General features: G+C 43.3%; 1 protein-coding gene across 2 annotated transcripts in view; it reads right to left on the bottom strand.

Moving 5' to 3' along the window:
* Window positions 1-21,198, bottom strand: part of LOC141098571 (cytochrome P450 2C23-like) — a 211,295-nt gene extending 190,097 nt beyond the window's left edge. The window contains exons 1-3 of one of the 2 annotated variants that reach the window (XM_073586477.1): window positions 21,099-21,198; window positions 12,384-12,574; window positions 10,309-10,471 (exon numbers count right to left, since the gene is read on the bottom strand). In XM_073586477.1, the coding sequence (XP_073442578.1) occupies window positions 10,309-10,471; window positions 12,384-12,574; window positions 21,099-21,198 (454 nt within the window). Of the gene's footprint in view, window positions 1-8,326; window positions 8,518-10,308; window positions 10,472-12,383; window positions 12,575-21,098 lie in introns of those variants that run through there. The other variant, XM_073586476.1, reaches the window with a different exon arrangement.
* Window positions 21,199-21,433: the final 235 nt, after the last annotated feature.

Raw genomic sequence — 21,433 nt, 5'->3', positions numbered from 1 at the left:
GCAGCTGCCAGTGTTGCACACGAGGTGTCCCTCTATCGATCAGCGTCAGCAGGCTGTGTTGTAGATGATGTGTTTGGGCGACAGACACACCGCGGAGGTGCTGGCCGACTTCTTTTAGCAACAAACTGAGTCATGGCTGGGCAGTCTACATCTTGAGGCAGGCAAGGTAGTTAGTGATAACGGCCGGAAATTTGTGGCAGCCATAGCCCTTTCAAAACTCAGACACATACCTTGCTTGGCTCACACCTTGAACCTAGTGGTGCAGTGCTTCCTCAATAATTATCTGGAGTTAACAGGCCTGCTCCAGAAGGTCCGAAGACTGTGCTCGCACATCCGCCGGTCGCCAGTACACTCCAGTCGTATGCAGAAGCTGTAGCGATTGCTCCACCTTCCCAAGCACAGCCTAATTATCGATGTTGCCACAAGGTGGAACTCCACCCTGCACATGGTTGAGTGGCTGTGCGAAAAGAGGCAGGCCGTAATGCATTTGTGGGAGGATACACGGGCAGGCACTTTGAGGGCAGACATGGAGTTGACAGGTGTGCAGTGGTCGAAGCTGAAAGACTTCTGTAAAGTCCTTCAGTGTTTTGAGGAATGCACATGGCTGGTAAGCGCAGACGACGCCATCATAAGCATGAGCATCCCACTTATGCGTCTGCTCATGCAAACTTTGATGCACATTAAGGAGCAGGCGTCTGCAGCCGAGGATGATGAGGAAGAGGAGGAGGGATGCCTTGATGACAGTCAGCCATTGTCTGCTCCAGGAACTCTCCTGGACGAAGTGGAGGAAGAAGAGGAAGAGGAGGAGGAGGATGATGATGGGGATGATTATTTAGGGGAGGAGGATGCTTCTCGTGGGGCAAGAGAAAATGTTGGAATGGCAAGGTCTGGTACAGGGTTTGTGCGTGACTGGAGGGATGTGGATTTGCCAGAAAGTGCTCCTCCACCCAGCACTCGCAGTGCATCATTGACACCGGGAACATTGGCCCACATGTCAGATTATGCCTTGCAGGTCCTAAAAAGGGACCCCCGCATTGCCAAAATGATGAACGATGACGACTACTGGTTGGCCAGCATCCTGGATAAAGGCAAATTCCAAAACATCATGCCACAGGAGAACCTTGACCTAATATTGGCTAACAAACAAGCAACTCTGGTAAACCGGTTGGTTGAGGCATTCCCAGCACACAGCAGCGGTGATGTTTCTCACACAAGCCGTAGGGGCCGGGGACAGCTTGGAAGAGGTGTTGGTGGTGCACACATCAGAAGTGGCGTTGGAGACAGGGGTTTCATGACCATGCTGTGGACTGATTTTTCAAGTCCCGCTCACACGACTGGTAATACTGCATCGATTGAAAGTGACAGGAGACAGCAGTTGTCAACTATGGTTACAAACTACTTCTCGTCCCATATCGATGTTCTCCCGCACAGGTCATTCCCATTTGACTATTGGGCTGCTAAACTGGACACCTGGCCTGAATTGGCACAATATGCCTTACAGGAGCTCGCTTGCCCAGCTGCAAGTGTGCTATCGGAAAGAGTCTTCAGTGCTGCTGGATCAATCCTGACAGAAAAAAGGACCTGTCTCTCGACCCAAAATGTGGATGATCTAACCTTCATTAAAATGAACCATGCATGGGTTTCCAAGGATTTTGTCACACCTTACCCTGATGACACATAGGTTGCCAGAAAAATGGCTTTCTTTGGTCGTCCTCCTCCTGGGACTTGACCAATTTCACCTTTAGCAGCAGGTGAATGTCCCACATCAACATTTGCCATTTTGTAAACCTCCCTAACTGGGCTGCCTCCTCCCCCCATGGCTGGGGTCACCACCTAGCGCACGCTACCGTGTGAGTGCCGTTGCCCTGGACAGGTGGGTGGGCTGACTCTTGGGTGCGGGCACTGGCACAGGGTCCCTCATAGTGCAATCAAGTGTCTCTGACGGTGGGGGTGCACACCCGCCGTCAGACACACTGCCGTACTATGAGGGGCCCTGTGCCAGTGCTGTCGCCAACGAGTGGGCCCCCCTGCTTGCTCAGGATCACAGCACTTGCAAAGTTGAAATACTTACCTCTCCCTGCTCCAATGCCATGACGTCTTCCGCGTTTCCTGACAGTGATATTCTGATCAGAGAGTGCAATGACATAACGTCTGTACGCCCAGACTAGTACAGGGATTCCCTAGTGAGGAGACTTATTTGAAGAGACTTATTTAATTGTTTTCAATGTTGGGACAGCAATTTTTGGGGAGCACTATACTCTGGAGAATGATATATGGGGCCCACCATACACTGGAGCATTCCAAAGGTGGACATCAGACACTGGAGCAGCATTTACAGGGCCCATTATACACTAGAGCATTAGAAATGGGGCCCATTATGTATGGAGCATTATTTGGGCCCATAAGACAGTGGAGCTTCATCCATGGGGACCAACATATACTGTAGCATTATGTGGAGCTCATCATATACTGTTTCAAACATTATATGGGACCAATGATTCTGTATGGAGAAATATATTGGCCTCATTACTCTGTATAGCGCACTATGCAGTGGCCATAATACTGTATGGAGTAATATACTGTCCATTTTTGGAGCTATTGGAGAATTTAAAATGGATATCAGTCATGAGATGTAAAAAAGTGAAGTATTTTTCATTGTACTATACCGCTATTTCTCTGCCATATCGGAGAATCATTAGGTGTGCTATGTGTTAAAGGGGCGCTCTTTGGCCCAGGGCACATGAAAACCTGGAGCCAGCCCTACCCCCCACAAATTTAGCCAAATAACCCCCATTTTTCAGTGCGTAACTAGTATTATGAAGTAAATTAAGGTTGAAATGCTTCAGTAATAATAATTCATGTTTTTGGCATTCAAAAGGGCACTGTAGGTGTGTTTCCTGGCCTCCACTCCCTGCCGACTTGGCTTCCACATTGACTTGCGTTGGGTTTCGTGTTTCAGTCGGCCTTCGACTTTTCACGCTAATCGGTCGATTTCGTTCGACCCGACTTTTGCGAAAGTCGGGTTTCACGAAACTCGACTCGACCCGAAAAAAGGCAAAGTCGCTCATCTCTACTGGTTACCCATCCACTCCAGAATCCAGTACAAACTTTTTCCCCCCACCCACAAAACACTCCATGCCTCAGCACCACCCTACATCTCCTCCCTCATCTCAGTCTACCACCCTACCCATGCCCTCCATTCTGCCAATGAACTGAGGTTAACATCCTCAATAATCACAACCTCCCACTCCCGTCTCCAAGACTTTTCACGTGCTGTGCCACTTCTTTGGAATGCACTACCCAGGTTAATAAGATTAATCCCCAATCCCCACAGTTTTAAGTGTGCCCTAAAAATGCATTTGTTCAGACTGGCCTACCATCTCAACGCATTAATCTAACTATCCCTGTGTTACCCAATCAAAATCTTTTACCATAACCAGGTTCCTCGTATCATGTTCTCTCATGCTTTATGCATTTAATAGCCCTCTGTGTCTGTACTGTTACATACTTAAGCTGATAACCAGTTCATGCAGCATTACATGAACACCTGATTCTATGGCTATGTGCACACGGAGTTTTCTGCCTCTGTGGATTTTGTAGTGAAAGCCGCAGATAAATCCGGTTTATCTGCGGTTTTGCCTGCGGTTTTGCCCTGCGGTTTTACACCTCATAATGGATGAGGTGTGAAACCGCAGCATTTCTGGACAAAAAAATTGACATGCTGTGGATTGTAAACCGCAGCAAAACCGCGCTGAAAAATCCGCAGCATGTGCACAGCGTTTTCCAGTTTACCATTGAAAACAATGGTACTGTGCAATGCACCTAAATCTGCTGCGGACCCGCATCTGCAGAAACGCTGCGGATCCGCAGTAGAATCCACACCGTGTGCACATACCCTTACATTATGGCTGGTCCGAACAATGAAGGCAATTGTTATTATTATTAATATTATTATTATTACTATTATTGTTATTCACAGTACACTAATAGCTTGGCATTACATTGATTTGGTTGTGGAACTGTGATGAGAGCATTTCTGCTAATTGTTCCAGGATCAGTTTTTCAACAGAACAGCACAAGACCACATGTTGCTTGTGTTAGTGAAAGCAGGTTGCGGGATGCAGTGACAGGCAGAAGCCAGGGCAAGAATTAACAAATTTAACAGTTTTAAATTATCAGAGGGTTAACTCCTCGCAGGGAGATGAAGGGTTAAATGGCGGAATAGCAGCCTTTGTGCACTTATCGTGTCAGGAGTTCCTCAGACTGCAGGTACTACTTGGGGGTTAGTAGCGCCAACAACGGCTGGTGTGGTGTTTGTCCAAGAAGATTCTGTTGGTAACAGTGGTCCGTCTTCTGGCAGCAGCGGTCAGTCTCGGGCACCTTCCGCTGAGTTCCTAGTACATGAGCATATGGCTGGAGCAAACAAGGCCGCAGCACTATCAAGGTCCACCGTGGGTGGGCAGGTATATGCTAGTAAGGTGGGCCGCAAACATCTGTCCAGTACCCGGTTCTCTCTATGCGGAATGTGCGCTGTAATAACGGACACGAAGTGCATAGCACCTCGCTCTCTGCCAGTTACCGGGCACACTGCACTTCCCTCTCTGTAATTCCCACCGGTGACGGCGGGAGTCCCTGAATGTGGGACGGCGTAGTCCTAGTGCTCAAGGGACGGAGCACTTCTCTTTCCGAGCTGTGCACTGCCTGTTCCCGCCAAGACTGCCTGCTTCTGCGTGTGCTGTGGCTGTTGCCGCTTAGCCACACCCCCTGTTTCCGAGTGAAAAGGTATTTATCATCATTAGTCAATTCGGATCATTCAGAGATCCACAATGAACTTCTGGAGTGAGTTTGCTGCACTGAAAGTAAAGGGGCAGAATAATATTGCACGCCCCACCTTTCAGTTTTTGAATTTCCACAAAAATGTAAAATAAACAATAAATTTTGTTCAATTTCACAATTGTGTCCCACTTGTTGTTGATTCTTCACCAAAAATTTACATCTGGTATCTTTTTGTTTGAAGCATGATATGTGGGAAAAGATTGAAAAGTTCCAGGGGGCCGAATACTTCCGCAATGTACTGTATGTGTATTTGTTTGTATGCAAATTATGCAAATTGTCTCTTCAGAGATGAAGAGGACTTGAACTCTAGTGCCACCTATTGGAAGTAGCAATTCTTTGTTTGTATGTGTGTGCTTCCATGTGTGTATGTGCGTGCACATGAATGTGTGTATATATATGCGTGTGTGTATGCAAGTGAGTGTATGTGCGTGCTTGTGTGTGTATGTGAGGACATTATACTCTGTGTATGTATGTGTTTGTGTATACGTGTGTTTGTGTGTAAGTGCGTGCATGTGTAAGTGCATGTGGGGACATTATACTGTGTGTGTATGTATGCATGTCTATGTGTTTATATATGTGAGTACATGTATGTGTGTGTACATTCAAGTGTGTGTGTACATTCATGTACATTCATGTCTGTAGTGTGTGTGTGTGTGTGGGGTGTGTGTCCCGCAGCTGTCTGCCCACCTACCTCTGTGTAGTCACAGCCATCAGCAAAAGCGGTGGTTTGTGGCCTGTGCTGGAGATGCGGTGCCACGCCACCAGAGGGCGCGCGCAGCCCATCTCCAGCACAAGTCGCAAGCCGCAATCTTTCTTGCTGGCTGTGACTGCACGGAGGTGGGTGGGTAGGCAGCTGCGAGATGTGGCGGTTGTCAGGTGGGGACGGGTGTGCCGGCGGGGATCCTGTGACAGCGGTGGGGGTCCGACGGCGGGGGGTCCGGCGACGGCGGTTGGGTGTCCCGGTGGGGGTTCGGTGGTGGCGGGTGTCCTGGTGGGGGTCTGGCGGTGAAGGGTGTCCCGGCAGGAGTCCTGCTGGTGGTACTGCGCAAGGGCCTGGTACCACTAGCGGGTGCCATATTGGAATACCCATCAATTAGCTATTCCAATATGGCGTTCGGTGTACTTCCGATGCGGCGTGGTGGATTGTGGGATAGCGACACAATCACCGGAAGCTGTGACGGAGATGATTGGCAATTATATATTAGATACAGAAGAAACCAAGAAGTTTTGAAATTTTTTAGGTATTGCAATTTCAAAGTTGAGGAATGTATGAGATGGCATAGATACTGATGACCTAGCCTTATGACTGGTCATCCATATAACATAAATTTGGGTTTGACACCCGGAACCCCCAACTTGCAGCTTCCACGTCAGCTGAATGTAAAATGGTGGGCAGAATTGGAAAACACAGCTCTGTGCACAATTTAATAGCTGTTCTCAGGTAATGTAAGTTAATTTCTGTTCATGTAAATAGGAGCTGAGCTGGCTGCCATGGATCTGCAAACAGCTGATCAGTTGGGGTGCCCGGAGGTGAATCCCAATGATTGGTAATCAATATCCATGTCCCACAAAACCCCATGTAAAATGTTGTGATAGGATATTTGAAATTAAATAGCTTAGAAAAAAACTAATTTATTTGTATAATACAAGTGTGGTCAGTACAAAGGATGGCACGTGACCTATTCCTTCCGAAGACCTTACGGAGAACATTCATTATATGTGGAGAAAAGATTTCTGGTAGCTAAATAGGAAAGGGTTCTTTACAGTTAGGGCAGTCAGAGTGTGGAATGCCGACCACAAGAGGTAATAATGGCCAACACTATAACAGCAGTTATAGGAGAGCTGGATGCATTGCTCACATCCAATGGCATTGTGGGTGATAAACAATCTAACGAAAGAGAATGTAGAACTGGTGGAGAAAGGTTGAACTTTATGGCCCTAAGGCTGGTTTCACATTTGCGTTTTTTAGCGCTGGAAAAAAACGCATACCTGCGCATGCGTTTTTTCCCCTATATTTAACATGGGTGCGCATACCTGCGCGCTGGTAAGCGCACGTATGCGATTTTCATGCGCTGCGTTTTTTGGGGGTGAGCGTTTGTATTTTCCAGACGCAGCATGTTGCATTTTTTGGCCTTGCAAAAAAGCGCATGCGCACGTATGCGCACGTTTTGCGCTAAAAATGGCCATTATAGCCTATGGATGCGCATACGTGCGCACTGGCATGCTCATGTATGCGTTTTTTTGCACATGCGTTTTTTTTTGTTAACCATGGAATTTAGGGGTTTGGGTTAGAGTTAGGGTTAGTTAAGGGGGTTTAGGGTTAGGGTTAGGGTCAGGGTCAGGGTTAGGGTTAGGGTCAGGGTTAGGGTTAAGTATGGTTTGGTTAAGGGTTAGGGTCAGGGTTAGGGTTAAGTATGGTTTGGTTAAGGGTTAGGGTCAGGGTTAGGGTTAGGGTCAGGGTTAGGGTTAGGGTTAGGGTCAGGGTTAGGGTTAGGGTTAAGGTCAGGGTTAGGGTTAGTTAGGGTTTGGGTTAGGGTTAAGTATGGTTTGGTTAAGGGTTAGGGTCAGGGTTAGGGTTAAGTATGGTTTGGTTAAGGGTTAGGGTCAGGGTTAGGGTTAGGGTTAGGGTCAGGGTTAGGGTTAGGGTTAAGGTCAGGGTTAGGGTTAGTTAGGGTTTGGGTTAGGGTTAAGTATGGTTTGGTTAAGGGTTAGGGTCAGGGTTAGGGTTAAGTATGGTTTGGTTAAGGGTTAGGGTCAGGGTTAGGGTTAGGGTTAGGGTCAGGGTTAGGGTTAGGGTTAGGGTTAAGGTCAGGGTTAGGGTTAGTTAGGGTTTGGGTTAGGGTTAAGTATGGTTTGGTTAAGGGTTAGGGTCAGGGTTAGGGTTAAGTATGGTTTGGTTAAGGGTTAGGGTCAGGGTTAGGGTTAGGGTCAGGGTTAGGGTTAGGGTTAGGGTTAGTTAGGGTTTAGGGTTTGGGTTAGGGTTAAGTATGGTTTGGTTAAGGGTTAGGGTCAGGGTTAGGGTTAGGGTTAGGGTCAGGGTTAGGGTTAGGGTTAGGGTTAGTTAGGGTTTAGGGTTTGGGTTAGGGTTAAGTATGGTTTGGTTAAGGTTTTGGGTCAGGGTTAGGGTTAGGGTTAGGGTCAGGGTTAGGGTTAAGGGTTAGGGTCAGGGTTAGGGTTAGTAAAGTCATGGTTTGGGTTAGTGTGAGGGGCCACCTAATGTTGGAAAAAAACGCAAACGCGGTAAAAACGCACTAAAAACGCATACAAAAGCATAAAAACGCTGCGGTTTTTTCATGCATGCTCATAAAAATGCTTGAAAAAAACGCAGCAGTTGTATGCTTTTGTATGCGTTTTTTCAATGCGTTTTTTTGCGGTAAAAAGGCGCTGCAAAAAAAAGCAAGTGTGAAACTAGCCTAATTCTGTTTTTTTTCACTTATGTAACACTGAGGATTCAGAATCAGATATCATTTCAATCTCGTTTATTACTTACCATGCTCGTTTGATACTTTGGAATCTATCGCCGTACACGGCCTGCCGGCAAATTCCTCGGCGTGGTTGACGAGAGCATCTTTCACCGTGTCATAACCACACAGTATAACCAGCCTTTGGGCACCAAGATAGACTGTGAATATCGGTCCGTATTTCTTTGACATCTGGGTAAACACAAGACAATATATCATTAAAATCCTCCATTGGATGCATTTTTGCCGCAGCTAGTCTATATGTCGAATTCTGTTCTCGTCAATGCTGACAGAAAATCTAATGCCCTAATATCTATTTCCTAATAAACGTTTTCAGATATTTTTTTAAAAAAAGTGAGCCACAAGGAAAAAAATTTATATAAATTAATGAAGTAACCCATAGTCCCCTATCTGACACACTCTTGGCTTCAGCACTGCCGTGCTGGTGGTGGTCTTCGGTCTCTGGTTACTTCCTGTGTATTATTCATGCACACATGATCACTGCCGCCAACTACTGTCCCCTCCAGTGAGGTCATCGTGGCAGGAAGCAAGTAGAGACTATCGGGGGAGTTATTAAATACCATTTGTTCCTTGCGGGCAATTTTGTTAAAATACTAGACAATGAATTTAACGCTTTAAAAATATAAAACAACATTTGCAAATTTAAAAATCTCTTAACATTTTTTGCAGACCTAGGTGTTTCCATGGTAGGAGACTACAAGCAACAATGTAGTGCCATCCTGCAGTCAAGTGCTATTCTTATTTATCTGCCCTGTAATCTACTGCCTGAAAATAAGGAAAAATGTTGATGTTGAACACAGGGACTGGAGTTATCCATGACTGCAGAAACCACACAGGGTTTGTTTGTTGTTCTCTTTATTAGGACATAAAGGACCTGAATACACAGATTCACAGTATAAATTAAAGGGGTGGTCTGGGGCTTCAACATTGGTGTCCTATCCTTTGGAGAGGTCATCTGTGTCTGATCCTTTGGGTGCAGCATCCGGCACTCCCACAGATTATCTGTTCCTGCTGCTGTCATCGTCTAGAACTGCTCATTTCCGAACAATCAAAGGAACATCTCCATCAAATGTATAATAACTGCAGCTGGGTGCTGCATAAGTTGTCTAAAATTGGTATGTATAAAACTGAAATTTAATTTCTCCTCTAGAAAATAATAAAAAACAAAGAAAATTAGTGAATAAATTAGCTAATTCAAGTAGGCCCAGCAGCCAGGAAAAGGCAATCTTGTTTGCTGGGAATCTAACCAAATGTGTTTCCTCTCTTTGGCTGGAAACATAAATTTATATGGGTAGGTAGCATCCTGCTGTGATTAGGGTTAGGGTTAGGGTTAGGGTTAAGTATGGTTTGGTTAAGGGTTAGGGTCAGGGTTAGGGTTAAGTATGGTTTGGTTAAGGGTTAGGGTCAGGGTTAGGGTTAGGGTTAGGGTCAGGGTTAGGGTTAGGGTTAGGGTTAGTTAGGGTTTAGGGTTTGGGTTAGGGTTAAGTATGGTTTGGTTAAGGGTTAGGGTCAGGGTTAGGGTTAGGGTTAGGGTCAGGGTTAGGGTTAGGGTTAGGGTTAGTTAGGGTTTAGGGTTTGGGTTAGGGTTAAGTATGGTTTGGTTAAGGTTTTGGGTCAGGGTTAGGGTTAGGGTTAGGGTCAGGGTTAGGGTTAAGGGTTAGGGTCAGGGTTAGGGTTAGTAAAGTCATGGTTTGGGTTAGTGTGAGGGGCCACCTAATGTTGGAAAAAAACGCAAACGCGGTAAAAACGCACTAAAAACGCATACAAAAGCATAAAAACGCTGCGGTTTTTTCATGCATGCTCATAAAAATGCTTGAAAAAAACGCAGCAGTTGTATGCTTTTGTATGCGTTTTTTCAATGCGTTTTTTTGCTGTAAAAAGGCGCTGCAAAAAAAAGCAAGTGTGAAACTAGCCTAATTCTGTTTTTTTTCACTTATGTAACACTGAGGATTCAGAATCAGATATCATTTCAATCTCGTTTATTACTTACCATGCTCGTTTGATACTTTGGAATCTATCGCCGTACACGGCCTGCCGGCAAATTCCTCGGCGTGGTTGACGAGAGCATCTTTCACCGTGTCATAACCACACAGTATAACCAGCCTTTGGGCACCAAGATAGACTGTGAATATCGGTCCGTATTTCTTTGACATCTGGGTAAACACAAGACAATATATCATTAAAATCCTCCATTGGATGCATTTTTGCCGCAGCTAGTCTATATGTCGAATTCTGTTCTCGTCAATGCTGACAGAAAATCTAATGCCCTAATATCTATTTCCTAATAAACGTTTTCAGATATTTTTTTAAAAAAAGTGAGCCACAAGGAAAAAAATTTATATAAATTAATGAAGTAACCCATAGTCCCCTATCTGACACACTCTTGGCTTCAGCACTGCCGTGCTGGTGGTGGTCTTCGGTCTCTGGTTACTTCCTGTGTATTATTCATGCACACATGATCACTGCCGCCAACTACTGTCCCCTCCAGTGAGGTCATCGTGGCAGGAAGCAAGTAGAGACTATCGGGGGAGTTATTAAATACCATTTGTTCCTTGCGGGCAATTTTGTTAAAATACTAGACAATGAATTTAACGCTTTAAAAATATAAAACAACATTTGCAAATTTAAAAATCTCTTAACATTTTTTGCAGACCTAGGTGTTTCCATGGTAGGAGACTACAAGCAACAATGTAGTGCCATCCTGCAGTCAAGTGCTATTCTTATTTATCTGCCCTGTAATCTACTGCCTGAAAATAAGGAAAAATGTTGATGTTGAACACAGGGACTGGAGTTATCCATGACTGCAGAAACCACACAGGGTTTGTTTGTTGTTCTCTTTATTAGGACATAAAGGACCTGAATACACAGATTCACAGTATAAATTAAAGGGGTGGTCTGGGGCTTCAACATTGGTGTCCTATCCTTTGGAGAGGTCATCTGTGTCTGATCCTTTGGGTGCAGCATCCGGCACTCCCACAGATTATCTGTTCCTGCTGCTGTCATCGTCTAGAACTGCTCATTTCCGAACAATCAAAGGAACATCTCCATCAAATGTATAATAACTGCAGCTGGGTGCTGCATAAGTTGTCTAAAATTGGTATGTATAAAACTGAAATTTAATTTCTCCTCTAGAAAATAATAAAAAACAAAGAAAATTAGTGAATAAATTAGCTAATTCAAGTAGGCCCAGCAGCCAGGAAAAGGCAATCTTGTTTGCTGGGAATCTAACCAAATGTGTTTCCTCTCTTTGGCTGGAAACATAAATTTATATGGGTAGGTAGCATCCTGCTGTGATTAAAACTACCATAGGCTGATGGATGGAGTGCTAGGTCTGAGAGCCTATGCATACAAATATCAAAAAACCTGACAATCACTTCCAAACAGGTGTGAATAGGTGCATACTAAGAGTATCCATCCCCATAAATAACTAACAGCCAATGGCACTTTTAATCATAGCAGGATCTTACCTACCCATTTAAATGTAGGCTCTCATCATAAGAGAGGAAACACAATAGGTTAGGTTCCCTGCAAAGTACACTGCATTGTTGTGGCTGCTGGGCATACATGAATTGAGAGAATTAGTTGCCAAGTGTCATAGATTTTAACTATTTTCTAAAGAAGCAATGCAAGTCCAATTTCATATATTTCATGTTTACATGCTATAGGACTAAAGAGTGCAACTTTATTTGTTAGTCCAATTGGTATGTATATGGGGTACATGTGCATTACTTGGCCACAGCCCCTATTACATTGACAGATCTTCACAGCTTTGCATCTGAGCATTTCCGACACTAGCACCAGGAAAAGCAGTTCATACCCCCATGGATCAGACATTGATGACCTATGTTAAGACTTTTTGAAAAGTTGCTGAATCTAATTATATTGGAATAAGATTTTAAGCACACTATTTCAGAGTATGAAGTCAATACCGTACAAAAAATTGACAAATAAAGCCATATGCAATTGTAGTACTCCGCCAAGAGTAAAAATCCCAATTTAATGCACACTGTGTCTGTACATAATGCCGGTACATAATGTCTGTACATACAGCGGAGAGTCTCTTACCTCTGTGAAGGACTTTTGGGGTTTTAATGTGTTGATCATATGCATATTTCCTATGATCGGTAAAGGCATAGGACCAGGAGGGAAATTGTTGGATTTTTTCTGCTTCTGAAAAACATTGACCAGAAATGAAATGACCACAACGGACACAAGAATGAATATGGGATCCACCATGATCATGTCTGCAAAAGCCTAGAAAACAGGGAATAAAATACAGATAGTTCAATATTCAGTGTTCTCAGAATATGGCCGGAGTCACACTAGAGAGAAATACGGACGAGTGCTATGCGAAACAAAATTGCATCATCCGTTTTTTCTCGCCCGTATTATACATGCGAGAGAAATCGCAGCAGGCTGCGTTTTCCACCGTATCTCGGCCGACTCACCAATGCAAGTCTATGGGGGCGATAAAAAAACGGATTACACGCAGACCACACATGTGACTTGCGAGAAATACGCACCGGTGTTCTTTAGAAAAGCTGGCTATTCAGTGAGCTATACTGTAAAATCACACTGACAGGTTAAAACAGAATAGATGTATACACATAGTATAGGTATATATACACATATATATATGTGTGTGTGTCAGTGAGACACACACACACACACACACACACACATACATATATATATATATATATATCATAGAGATATAGATAGCAGAATAGGCTAAAATTCAATTGCTGGCATCTGTAAAATTATTACAGAACCCTACAGGATAGGACACATGGTTTACATACTATAAGCCATTGCATATCCGTTATATCTTTATATGTCCCTCACTAATAATGTTATTAGTGTATGTGTGTTAAATTTTGGAGCTGTAGGTGTTAAAGGATTAATTCATGGAAAAAACTGGCGTGTGCTCCCGCCCAATTTTCTCTGCCAGAGAGGGCAAGCCAGTGACTGAGGGCAGAAATGAATAGCCAAGAGAGGGACCATTGTTTTTGGGCCCTCCCTGGCTAAAAAAAAATATGCCCCCAGCCACCCCAGCACTTACCCACTCTCTTCCCATTGCCCTGTAGCAGGTGGCATATGGGGTAATAATGGGTTAATGTCACCTTGCTATTGTAAGGTGACATTAAGCCTGGTTAATAATGGAGAGGTGTCAATAAGAATACGCATGCAGGACGGTCTTTTATTCAGGATGCAGGATGATCCTTTATCCATGTGACCTCCTGCTACCAATGGCATCTTTAGGTGGTCTTCCAATCCTTCCAAATCAAGATACATCAACCAAAGTATCCATAGAGGTGAGAATGCCTTTCCCAGCTCCATATTCACTAAAATCTTTATTCTAAGAGAGTGTCAAAACATGGCTCTCTATTTTCTTATTATTGGCAAACAGTTTTGTAAAAAATGCAATGAGATAAAAACTCATATTGCCGAAAAATTACTTGTGATATATGATCATTAATCACTCATCTTCCATATGATCACATATCCCCTTGGGTGAGTGTGCACAGTGTTGGTGACTCGTGAATGATGTTGACATATCTGGGAAAACAAAAATTAATACACCTATATTTTAAAAAAAACAAACAATATAATCATGAAATATATATTAATAAAAGTATCTCTAATGCACTTCAGTCCTTATATACTGGAGAGAAACCAAGGAATTTCCACTCATGTATAGCATATACTTTGAATCAAAAAGTGGAATGTATTTTAAAATCCACACTTAATCCCACTGGTCTAAGGGTATTCAATTCATAGATCCATCTGAGTTACCTTTTTTTCAGGAGGCGCTCTCTATCACTGACTCTTCTTTGTACCGGTGTAACAGGCCAGAATATACCCCATTCCAGACTTAGCCTGGGGTTAAAGTGACCTAGGCCAGAGTATTCCCCAGGGTATATTCTGGCCTAGACCACATTATACCCCTCCAGACCAGACTATACCCCCCAAGGGTGTAAAATAGCATGGGCCAGACTATGCCCGGGGTTAAAGTGGCCTTGGCCAGAGTATAACCTGGGTATATTCTGGCCTAGGCCAAAGTATCATCTTGGTAAATCTTAAGGCTGCTGGCATGATAGGTGTTGCTCAGTATCTTGGCAGCCTTATTGTTCTTAAGTTTTACTTGTCCCTTGGTCAACGATTCCACAACAAAGTAGGGTCCAACCCAGTGTGGTTCCATCTTTGAAAACATGCAATAAATACGGCAATGATTCTTCATGTAAATGATGGTGCCCTAAGTGATTTCATTACTGCTTTTGTGTCGACGATCAAATGAACATTTCTGGTGTTGGTACTGATGGTCGAGTGGAGATTTTTACGAATGATTGCCAGTGTATTTAGTACATCAGGATTAGCATAATCTGGAAGGAACATGAGGTCCATGGTGTCAATTTCTGAGGGATCGAGGTCGATAGGAAGCTTGGCCTTCAGTCAAAACATGACCTCAAATGGAGTGCACTTTGTTGAAACATGCACTCATGTGTGATAGGCAAACAAAATACAAGGGATCAACTGGTCACAGTTATTTTCTTTTTCATTGAGAAGCTTACAAAGAGATTCTCTGAGTGTTGAATTGTCACGTTCCTGCTGGTCATTTGTGGGTGGTAGGCAGATGAAATAAGGTGATCTGTTTGAAATTGTTCCATCAGGTTGTCAATGATAAAGTTCACAAACTCTCTTCCCTGGTCTCTAATCAGAGTGTCCATACTTACTTGACACTCTTGTCTGGAACAGCTTTTGCTTCTGACCACTTGGAGAAATGACCAGTGGCAGCAACTATATATTTGTTGCCGTTTGATTTTTCCTGAAGAGGACCGATCATATCAATACTGACAAAGCTCCATACTTTTCCAGGTACTGGTATATTGTTGAGTGGTGGAGCCTCATTGCTGGTTTTGGTATTTATGACAAAACATTTTTGACAGGCTTTGACATGTTTGAGAATGTCATTCTTCATTCCCTCCCAGTAATAATGGGTCAGAGATTTTGTGTAAGGTTTTATCTTTGCCAAAATGGCCATCAGAAATTGGATTGACATGACAGGCCCTTAGGAAATTTGGCAGTCGACTTTCAGTGAGAACCTCCTTTTCCCCATGGTAAAGAATCCCTCCGTCTGCTCGATATGGCTTAGATGTTTGCCTAAACTGGGACTTGGTACTTACATGCTTCTCTGGAGGTAGATCGTAGATCCACTGGGGGTACTTTTGTTCCGTTGAAGTGAACAATCTCAATAGCTGGTTATACAGTTGGTCTTCCATGGTTGTCAAAATTGGAAAACTTAGGGTACCGTTACACCTAGCGATGCACCAGCGATCCCGACTAGCGATATGACGCAGTCAGGATCGCTGGTGAATCGCTAGGTGGTCGCTAGTGAGCTGCCACACAGGCAGATCTCACCAGCGACATCGCTGGGGTCGGGGGTCGCTACTTACCTGTCAGATGCGGCGATCCTGCGTCCTCCCGCCCGGCTCCACGCGTCGCTCGTCGGAGCCACAGGAAGCGCCGCAGGAAGCTGACGACAAGGAATGGTCCAGGAGCTTCTCGCGCGATCAGCGATAACCAGCGGGGGAGCCGGTCGGAGGTAAGTATCACATGCAGCGATATCGCTAGCAACATCGCTGTAACGTCACAAAATCAGTGACTTTGTTAGCGATATCGCAGTGTGTAACGGGGGCTTTATTTTGGTCTTGGGGCTGTTGCAAATTCACTTTACATATCTTATCAGGATAGAAGAGGAACTCATGCTGGATAAATGAGTGCTTATCATAGAGAGCAGAGAGAAACATGCATAGCAAGCTACAATACAACATAACATTAACTATGCACTGATGGAAGAACGCCATCTACTGTCAGTGTAATGCAACTCCACCAACACATACTGTAAGAGTAGCCCTACTTTCTGCCTTTGTAGTCATTCTGTAGAACAACTGCAGCAGGAAAAACACACTAATATTCGGGCTTGGAGGGGTATAGTGGTATAGTTTAGTCTAGGCTAGAATATAACCGGGGTATACTTTGGCCTAGGCCAGAATATACCCGAGGCCTAGGCCTCTTCAACCCTGGACATAGTGTGGCCCAGGCTATTTTACATCACTGGGGGGTATATTCTGGCCTGGAGGGGTATAATGTGGCCTAGACCAGAATATAACCCGGGGTATACTTTGGACTAGGCAATTTATGCATGTCAAACACGGATAGCAGCCTTTCCTCTCAGTTCCCATTAGGGAGGCCTGATGTGATTTCTTCAAGGAACCTACGGTATATCAGACTTTATTAAATAATCCCTAATGTTTTTATTCTTTCTATAAGAAAAGAGTGGTGGGCTCTTGAATTCTTCTAGGTTTGGGAGGTATTTTGCTAACATGCCCCAATGAATCCTAATGATACCCACTACATCCCTACTCTCCTCTGTAAAGGTTATTACAAATGGAATTCATGATAGTTCTTTTCTTTTTAGCTTAGTCCGTAGTAATTAGGCCCTTTCTTGTTTCATAACCTTCTTTTTTGTTGGACCCAACAGATTCTCAGGGTACCCTCTATGTCTAAACTTTTCTACCAAGGAATCCATGACTCCATTCACTTTCTACATATCATTAACTATCTGCTGAACTCTTAAAAGTTGTCTCAGTGGTATTGACCTTAGCATGCTGCACGCATGTTGGCTATTATATAACAATAGATTGTTTCTGTCTGCTTAGCAAATAAAGTACTGGTTAAATATTCATTCTCTTGTCACACCAGTACATCTAAAAATTGTATGCTTTCCCTGGATGATATTAACGTGAATTTAATAGTTTTGTCAATTTTAATTAGAAATTCATGAAAGTGATTCAGCTCTTCCTTGGGTACCCTTCCGTAGGAAGAAGACATTGTCTATGTACCTGAGAAAATGGAGAAAAAGCTACTGACCAAAATGCAGGGATCACTGCAAAATTACAAATTTTATTGGTAACAAAAAGACAACATCCATGTAAAAACATTTAAAAAGTCATACAATGACATGAAACTATCACAAAGGCTTATAATAAAGCCCAAAGAGCTCCCTCCAGTAAATGGACATATATAAAAAAAGGCTCTAGAATATATCACATACAATAGCATACCTGCAATGAAGAAATGTTCAGAGATGTAATACTAAACATAATGATCCATTGAATAATCCATCCAAATAGACTATAGTACAATAATGAATGCAAGTGATAACAAATGTAAGCAACTGAGCCATGAAAATAAACACCATAGGGTACTAAGCATAGATGAAAAGTATAGCAATCATGGTGTAGCCAAAAGGCTAAAATGACCAAGATTAAATCCTGCCTGCATAGTCCCTATATAGTGCCACTTACAAAGGGGGAGCTTGTGGAGTGCCCTACTGATGAAGCCACCTTTTGGTGTGCGACACGCGTAGGGCACTCCATTTTGTTTTATAGCCTGGCATATACATCTCATTAACTGCCAGCAAGTGCAGAAATCATCCACAAACCTTTCCTTCCATCCTTAATTTAAAACTTCCCAGCAATATGAGAAGCAAATGGGAGGAATTGACCTGAAGTGTGCAGATAATATGTGCTATATAGGAGGTTCTCTGAGCGTGTGCCCTACCTAAGATGGCATTGCAAATGATGATGTGTGCAGGCGCAAGAAAGAAACATGTCATACACACAGCATGATCAGCCAACGACTTTTGTATGTACAATGAGGCGCTAATGAATGCGCAATTAGTACCTAAAGATGCCAAATATGCCAAATGTCTGCATAGCCTTTACTGGCTATTAAAATAGGGGGACCCCCCAAAATAATGACGTGGGGTACCCCTATATTTTATAGCCAGAAAGGCTACACAGACAGCTGCGGGCTAATATTCATAGCTTAGGAAGGGGCCATGGATATTGGCCCCCCTGGCTACAATTACCAGCCCACAGGTGCCCCAGAAATGGCGCATCTATGAGATGCACCAATTCTGGCACTTAGCCCCTCTCTTCCCACTACCGTGTAGTGGTTTCATATAGGATAATATAAGGGGTTGATGTCACCTTGCTATTGTAAGGTGACATTAAGCTCGGCTAATAATGGAGAGGCGTCAATAAGACGCCTATCTATTATTAATCTTATATTAATAAAGGGTTAAAAAACCCACACACATAAGAATAAAGCATTTTAATGAAAAAACACGACACAATTTTTCATAATTTTTATTACACGCCCAGATCCTAGCGAAGCCATCGATCACCCGCAAAATATAAAACAACAAACCAACGATATACTCCTTGTCCAACGCATCCCATTAATAACAAGTGTCCCACGACAATCTCCCCTATAGAGCTGTCACATCAGCAGATGTGACCTCTCTATAGGCCTCTGATTACACACTTGCCACCGGAGATAACCCTCCAGCAGTGTGTCATTGGAGATTAGCCTCTCACTTCACTGCACTACAACGTCAGAAAATTCTCACGCTGTAGTGCTGCAAAGTGACAGCTGAGCTCAGGTGACCTGTTGGCGGTGGAGTGATACATTAAAAACCAACAAAGAAATCATCATTAAACCTGCTGACAAGGGTGGTGCAATATTCATGATGAATACATCAGACTACATGAAGGAAGCAAACAGGCAACTTATGGACACACGCTACTACAAAAAATTGGAGTCAGATCCTACACAGGACTATTACAAGAAACTAAACAAGTTGGTATCTTGTCTGCCTGACCAGTCCATAAGAGCCGGCGATGACCTGCTACCAGAGAGTCCAAGAATAGGGACATTCTACATGCTTCCAAAAATCCACAAATCTGGAAATCCAGGAAACCAATTATTTCATGTGTGGGCACCCTTACTGAGCAGGTATCTGGATGGGTAGAGGGTATTCTTAAACCACTGGTGAAGGATACACCCAGCTACATTCAGGACACAATTGACCTATTGAATAAACTAGCAGCAATAGGTCCTCTACCAGAAGGAAGCATCCTGGCCACCATGGATGTGGAATCTTTGTACTCTAATATCCTACATCAGGATGGATTAAATGCCTGCACATTCTTCATGGAAAACACAGTGACTGATGCTGATGCTGTGATGAAACTTATAAAATTCATCCTCACCCTCAATTACTTTGAATTTGACAATAGCATCTATCTACAGGAGACTGGCACAGCTATGGGAAGTAAAATGGCTCCACAATATGCAAATCTTTTCAAGCCAAGCTTGAAAGCGACTTTTTGTCCTGATGTCCCATCAGGCCTCTGCCCTACTACCGCTTCATTGATGATATTTTAATCAACTGAATGGAGTCTGAGCAACAGCTAAAGATGTTCCACGAACAGTTTAATCAATTTCATCCCACCATCAACTTAACACTCAACTACTCCAGCATGGCGATTAACTTTTTGGACACCATCATTAACCTAAAAAAACAATGAAATAGACATCCCTGTATCAGAAGCCAATCCACCTTCCAACATACCTTAAATGGGACAGTTTCCATCCAAAACACATAAAGAACTCTATTATCTACAGCCAAGCTATCAGATACAATCGTATATGTTCCAACCCCATGGATAGAGATGAACACCTTGGTCGCCTCAAAAAGACCTTTTTGAATCAGGGCTACCATCTAAGAATGATTGAAAACCAAATTACAAGAGCCACCAGAATGTCAAGGAATCACCTGCTACATTACAAAGCTAAAGAAGAAAATAAGCGGGTGCATCTAGTAGTCACCTACAACCCAAATCTGGAGGTGCTAAGGGGAGCTGCACGGAAATTACAACCTTTACTACAAAAAGATGCCCGATTACAATCCATTTTTCCAGACCTCCCACTGCTGTGCTTTAGTCAGCCCCCAAATCTAAGAAGCATCATTGTCAGAAGCTCCCTGTCTTCTCCAACAGCTGCAGGAACCTTTCCTTGCAACCAGAAAAAATGTAAAACCTGTCTATTTATAATGGACAAGATAAAGATCCCCAATTCACATCAGGACTACAAGATCCCAGGCACTTTCAGCTGTATCACATCTAAAGTGGTATACATAATTATTTGTACTAAATGTCCAACTGGGGGTCTATATGTGGGGGAGAACAAGGATGAATTCTCATCGTCACACAATAACAGAAAAAAGAATGGCTCTAACTGTGGCAAAACATTTTTGTATGCCTGATCACAACACCATGGATGAGAAATTACTGGTATTGAAAAGTAACTTCACATCTCAGAGAGAGAGAAGAGTCTGTGAGTACAAGCTCATGATGACCTTTGACACTCCAATGCTGGAATGAATGTGTCGCATGGATTTATGTCTTTTTACATCAAGTAAGGAATTTGCTCCTAAGACCTTGTGGGGGCATCACAACACATTAGGAGACCCCAATCAGAGCACAATAAAAAATCCAGTCTCCATATCTATGAACTGGTCCAATATTTATGTTTCTCTCTCTCCCATAATGATAATTCTGCTTCACGTCACTTGTCTTATCTATTGCATTTTTTCTGTGCTGTGTTGTGCATAAATATGTGACTCTTCAGATTTTGTATTAGTCAATGCCTGATGAAGAGACCTGAGTAGTCTCGAAAGCTTGCAATTTGTTACCATCTTTTCAGTTAGCCATTAAAAGGTATCAACCACTGAGGACTCTCAATCCTGAATATTTTTCATGGAGCAACACGTCAGCAGATCAAGTCTATAAACTCAGCCATGTCACTGTCTTGATCTCTCAGATTCTTGCACTTGTCCATTTTTCCTGCAAATAATCTGACAGTTTTCCTTTATGCCTAATATATCTGACCCGTGAAGTACCAAAGGTATTTGATTGTCAATGTTCTTCAAGTCACTTGTCAGTAATTTTATTGGAAGGCTACAATCCATGGCAGGCTGCTATGGTGCGAGTTGTAAAACAGATCAGTGAATGGATAAATGATTGTCAAATCAGTTTTCAAAATAATTAACAGCAATGTAATATATTCAGTGCACCTAAAACTGTTTCTTACATTTACATTACATGCTTATATTATATTAAATGAAATAAAAGGTGTAACTATCAGCAGAGCAAGTTCTCACCGTGCAGTCGATCATCCAGCCAGCTCTGTCTTATCTCCCAGTC

This window comes from Dendrobates tinctorius, unplaced genomic scaffold, assembly GCF_039654945.1.
Source record: "Dendrobates tinctorius isolate UK_male_01 unplaced genomic scaffold, ASM3965494v1 ptg000093l, whole genome shotgun sequence".
Classification (NCBI taxonomy): domain Eukaryota; kingdom Metazoa; phylum Chordata; class Amphibia; order Anura; family Dendrobatidae; genus Dendrobates; species Dendrobates tinctorius.
Note: the sequence above shows the minus strand (reverse complement) of the source record. Positions and strands in the feature narration are given on the sequence as shown.